Raw genomic sequence first — 6047 nt, 5'->3', positions numbered from 1 at the left:
TATACTCAAGGCGGGATGTGACATCAACAGAAAGCGACAAAATAGCCGGCATTTTTAAAACTCAGCAGACGAGGAGTCGCATTTTTAAAAAGGAGTCGTAAGAAGAAAAGCAAGAAATGGAAGACAAATCGTATGACAAATGGACCGACGAAGAGGTCCAGGTATTGCTGACATTTTATGGCAACGACAAGATACAGCGGGGGTTTGAGTCATCTCGGCGAAACGAGAAGATTTATCAAGAGATATCAGCGCATTTAGATTCCTTGGGCATTCACCACACAGCAAAACAGTGCCGTGAAGAACTTAAGAAATTGAAACAGGATTACAAAAAGCTGAAAAACCACAACAATAGAAGCGGTGCCAATAGGAAAGTCAATAAATGGTATGCCTAGTTAGATGCCATACTCGGACATCGGCCAGCTTACACCGGTGAACCGGGAACAAAGGACTCCGCTCCACCGATGCAGCCGTCGACGGCTGAACTGCTATTCAAGACACTCGCAAAGCACGAGGAACGGGCGGCTGCTGCACGAGAGAGGGAGCAGATGCTGAGAAGACAGGAGGCGGAAGAATCCAGGCAGCAGATGCTTGCATTCCAGCAAGGACTTTTGGCCATGTTTGGGATGATCTTTAAGCCCCAGTCCTAGCCTGAGCCCCCTCCACTGGACTAAGTTTACCAAGTTTTTGTATATAGTTTATAGTATATAGTATAGTTTTTTGCACTGTTATTTACACTCAGGTGTTTTGTAATGTAAATAGTTATTTACATTCAGTTTTTTTTGCACTTTATATAGTTATTTGGATTGTGGTTTGCACTGTGTATACTTAACAGTTTTCTTGCACTTTTCGATTGCTGTGTTTCTATTTGCAATTAAACCATTGCAGAAAAATTACTGCAAAGACAAACTCTCTGTTGTTGCTTTAACCCTTTACATACTGTTCATATTCTACACTCTCCCCTCATAAAAAGTGTCTATACCAAATGTTGAAGCACAGATGAGTTTAGAACGCATCAATAGTGGATCTGACTGATCAATAAATGTGTGATTAAACCTTGATTAATGTTTCAGAGAGCAGAGAGAGTGTATTTTTTTTAGCTTTTACACCACTCATTTTTGGAGAAAAAACAGCTACTATCACACAATATCATGTCCTTTTTTACCTAAGACATGGTAATATAACATAGCAATAATGATTTACATGTATTTTATTGGTAGTTTTGAGTCTCTTTAGTCATTTTTGCATCTTTTTTTGATCGTTTTGGGGTTTCTTTAGTCAATTTGAGTCTCTTTTTAGTCATTGTTATGTCTCTTTTTGGTAGTTTTGTGTCTATTTAAGTCATTTCTGCATCTCTTTTTGGTGGTTAAATGTATTTTATTGAAAGTGAAAATGACAAGAATTCTATGGAACTGTGGGGTTATTGTATAACCATTAGAGCCATCAGTCTTCACTGCTACATCAAAAAGAAACCCTCATAACTACTATCTTATTGAAACTAGTAACTATTCATTTCACTAAAACACATCAATACATTAAATTTGACCTCGAACAGCTAAAAATTTCAGAGTAAGAGACATTTGAGGTGCACATCAACAGTTGTTATTCAAGTGTTTAATATTTAAAACAACAACAAAACAAAATCAGTAGAACATGAACATAACAAAAGGCAAACAAGCTCAAATACTTTGTACTGTATATAGTTATTTACATTGTTCAAAGGTTATTAAGGTAATGCATAGAGCAGCACATGCTGCCACACCTGTATCTACCCCATCTAGCAGTGGTGCATCAGGCTCGTTGAAGTGAATAGGATCAGCCCATTCCTCTCTAAAGACCTCCCCATGGCTCTCACACAGATTATGGAGGACACAGCATGTGACAACCATAGACTTGACTGTATCTGAGCTGCAGTCATTTCTTTTGAGCAGACATCGCCATCTTCCCTTAAGTCGCCCAAACGCATTCTCTACCACCACCCTAGCTCTGCTGAGCTTGACATTGTAGTTGGTCTGCTCTTCAGTTAGGCGGCCATTATCCATGAAAGGTTTCATGAGCCAGCTCATCTGGGGATACGCAGCATCGCCCAAGATGTAGTAGCCCATGTCGTGGCCCTCAATGACGCGATGCCGTCCTGCGAAGATCCTGTCAGCCATATTCCAGAGTCCGGATCTACGAAGAACTCTGGCGTCATGCATGCTGCCAGGCAGCTTGGTGAACACATTCCAAAAAAGTCCTTTCCCATCCACCACTGCCTGCAGGACAATAGAGTACCAACCTCTCCTGTTGTAGTATTCAGTGTAGTACTCCTGCGGTGCCAAGATTGGAATGTGAGAACCGTCTATGGCTCCAACACATTGTGACAACCCCCACGTGTTTTCAAAATAGTTAGCCATTTCCTGAAGTGTGTCCGCATTTGGAAACTGGATAACTTCAGGCCACAGTATATCCTCCACAGCAGAACAGAAGGCCTTCAAGCACTTGCAGGCAGTCGAACGGCTTACCCCAAACAGGTGGGCAACACTCCTATAGTCTGCATTTGTTGCAAGTTTCCAGACTGCTATTGCAACCCTTTGCTGGAGGGGAACACACAGGCGATAATTTGTGTCCTGCTTCTCCATCGGTGGTTGCACCCACTGACAGTGATACGTGAAAGTTTCCTTCAATATGCGGAAATTCTGCACCCACTGCTCATCAGAGAAAGTCAACAAAACCACTTTCCACTATACCTCAATTCTCTTGTGGGTCCAAACAATGGGAGCAGTACGCCGTGCACGTTGTAGAAGAATCTGTAACACAGTAAACTGCATTAACGTTAACTCTCATTTTATCAAAACACTGTTTGTAACCAAAGTGAAATGAACATGATATGAAGCCTTAACTGCTGCAGCACAAAGTGATTAGAAAACTGTTTTCACATTCACAATAAACACGACCATAGAGTACAGTAGAAGAATAGTAGAGTAGCAGGAGAATTGTAAAGTAGAGCAGAGTATAGAAGAACAGTAGAGTACAGCATAATACTGTCGACAACAGCAGAGTAAAAGAACAGTGGAGTACTTTACTATTCTTCTACTCTACAGTATTGTACTGTAGAGTGAGTAGAAAAACAGTGGAGTAGAGTACGCTACAGTACAATAGAGTAGAGTAGAAGAATGTAGAGTAGAGCACAATAGACTAATAGAATAATAAAGTGGAGTAACAGAATAGTAGAGTACATCAGACTAGTAAAATAGAGTACAGTAGAATACAGTACAGTACAGTACAGTGCAATAGAGTAAAGCAGAGCAGTGTAGTAGTTTGTGTTATTAAAAGTAGCTTACGCTTCGTCTGAGTCTGCGACGCCGAAGTCCATCCTCTGTTAAGAAAACTTCCAACAAAGTAATTCTTCTGATTATTCTTATTCTTACTCGTATTCGAGTATTACAATGTCTGCAAATGTAGGAGTGTTTCAATCTATCAGCAAAAGTGTATGTTGGAATGGGCAACGCCATGTTAGTATCCTGCTTTGCATAGCATTGACTACCATTAACCCATAGATACAGTGATAGACTTTAGATACATAGACCATTAAAAAGAAATTGCCAGTATACACGTTACAAGAATAAAGTCGAAATATGATTTCATGAAAAGACAAACAAGATTTAATAATGTATTAAGATTTCAAAGAAACACTGACTGGAATTTGTCTTGGTGTATGCTTAGTGTAGACAGATCATTACAATACAAATCCACATCAGCTGAAACATATCAAAAATACCCAAGCTAATTAAATAAAATCAGCATAAACATATAAAATACACTAATAGAGTAAATAAAACACAAGCGTCTGGTGCATTAAAAAAGCTTGTATGAACACTTATTAGCTGCATAACATTCCTAAAACCCCAGAATTTACTCTGGAACCATCCAACAGTGTTGTTGGTCACAGATAAAATGTTTGTGAAATCAAATGCAAAGTTAACTAAAATATGTAGCTGCTTTACATTCTCAGTAGAACCCAGAGTCAACAAGAGTCGCAGCTACGATTACACCATGACAAGTTGCAACCTTAAAATGAATGGGCAGCAGTCTACCTGTGCTCTGTTGGTCTGTGTCAGTCAGTAGCATGGCTTGTAATTGCCCATTATTCAGACCTCTCAGTCATGTGTGGGTCATTAAATAGGCAGATAAAGTCTGATAGAAAGACACAGAGCACTGTAAGTTAGAGAGTGCTGTATTATTTGTGCTGATTATTGCTATTTTGTATATCAAAAAAGAGGGCTTGCAATGTGAGCATGCAAACCACCAGAAGCCACCAAAAACGGCTCCTCACCTGTTCTCACTTTCCTTCAGCCAGTTTCCTGACATTCCCCACCCACTCACTTCCTCACCTGCTTCCATTTCCCCTAATCAGCCCAGTAGCACATGGTTCATTCCTCGCAAGACTTTGCCAGATTGTTGAAGCTGCCATGTGTCTCGTGCCTTTTTGCCTGCTAGCATTTGTCATTTCACAACCTGAAATCTGTTACCTGAGACTTGCTACCTGCCTGTTTTTGCAGCTGTCCTGATATTTTTGAGGTTTGGATTTTGTGCCTGCCACTTTGGAGGTGTTTTCCTCTCTGAACTACCTCCCTGGTTTTGACCCTTGCTTGGCTCTTGTTTTCAGTCTAAAGTTCAGGTCAATAAATACCTGAACTTTAGACTGACAGTCACACTACCACTTTGCCTGGTTCCTATCTCTGTTCCCTTGCACTCACCATATGTGACATAAATATGTTAAGGAAGGAGAGCTTTTAACTGCAGCCAATATAAGTGGGACATCATGAGACACTTTCCAAATATGAAAAGGCTCTAACTCTGACCATCATCTTGTAGATGAGGTCAATCTACAAGATGATATTGATGAAATACTGATAAAGAATTCTTACCAAGAATGGATCAAAGCATGTAATGCAAACATGGAAATATAAATGTCTATTACATAATGGATGAGTAAAAAAAAAAAATTGAATACATTTGAAAAAATTTAGACACTGAAGAAAATAATAGCCCCAGAAAAAAAAGTTTGGCAAAGAAGCTGGTGAATGTGAAATCTACTACAACATAAGACAGGACTGAAGTTATTGAAGTTGAAGGAAAAGATGGAACATATTACACTGGAAAAATACAAGCTACATCCCTCTTTGCACTTGTACTCCATGACAATATAAGTGGATACAACTTGGAGCCAAAAGGTATTTTAAGGTTCCGTAGATTGAAATACGCTGTCAGTCCCCATGAAATTTACCACTCAGAAGTACAACTTTTCTACCCACTTCAAAAAGGGATTCTAATCATTTTGACACACATCAAATGAAACAGGAATTTAAAGTGTCAAACAAAAAATTATACCTCATCAGAGGCAAGTGATGGGGGCCAGGGAACGAGCTGTACAATTCACTTCTTCTTCAATGAACAACACCCAGATATTGCTGTCAAAGATCCTTCTGACCTGTTCGACCATGACCGTGATTATATATAAAGCGCAAATAAATAAATATACAGAAACTATTCACATTGGGCATTAATAGACATTATGCTGACAATAGACTAAAGTACACACTTCCTTTTATAACTGGTCCATGAGGTAAAACTCATGCCTCATGCCTACACAGCTGTCTTTGCAGGGGCATGCTATCATGTAAATATATAACATAATACATAAACAGTAATGCTGATATGCCTTAAGAGCAATGTAAATAATGTGCACTATAGTTGATTAAAATGTCTACAAAAGTCAGTTTCAAATCTGTGTTAGAAGGATTTTTAAAAATGTCTTGAAGATATCACAATGCTGCATTATAGATACTGTGTTCAGGGGGAAATCAGGGGGACAATGCATAAAAGTCGTATGTCTATAACGCTAAATCCATAAATACTGTACTGTATCTAATGCCACTCTATTAATATATACTGTCTCTACATGGGTCCTCAGCTGTGCCATTACTCAAATAGAAGATGGTGGAAAGGCCGCAACAGAGCCTGTGATAGAGTGCATACTGGTACGAGTATGATGTGAGTGTTATCTG

At 39.3% G+C, this 6047-nt stretch overlaps 1 protein-coding gene across 1 annotated transcript; it reads right to left on the bottom strand.

Annotated features, from left to right (window-relative positions):
- Window positions 1–421: 421 nt before the first annotated feature.
- Window positions 422–4576, bottom strand: LOC126382467 (uncharacterized). Its single transcript, XM_050032350.1, has 3 exons — window positions 3321–4576; window positions 1760–2786; window positions 422–525 (listed from the first exon to the last, which is right to left on the bottom strand). Exons 2-3 carry the CDS (start codon window positions 2616–2618, stop codon window positions 422–424), a joined length of 963 nt encoding a protein of 320 aa, XP_049888307.1. The 5' UTR covers window positions 2619–2786; window positions 3321–4576.
- Between the last annotated feature and the right edge of the window lie 1471 nt (window positions 4577–6047).

The sequence above is a fragment of the Epinephelus moara genome, chromosome 21 (assembly GCF_006386435.1).
Source record: "Epinephelus moara isolate mb chromosome 21, YSFRI_EMoa_1.0, whole genome shotgun sequence".
Lineage (NCBI taxonomy): Eukaryota > Metazoa > Chordata > Actinopteri > Perciformes > Serranidae > Epinephelus > Epinephelus moara.
Note: the sequence above shows the minus strand (reverse complement) of the source record. Positions and strands in the feature narration are given on the sequence as shown.

Excerpts from the sequence above, each read along its gene's own strand:
- LOC126382467 (XM_050032350.1), bottom strand. The coding sequence starts at position 2,618 with ATGGAGAAGCAGGACACAAATTATCGCCTGTGTGTTCCCCTCCAGCAA. Across the intron at positions 526-1,759 it reads GCTAGATGGGGTAGATACAG|CAGCCGCCCGTTCCTCGTGC; the intron begins GTGTGGCAGCAT and ends TCTCTCGTGCAG.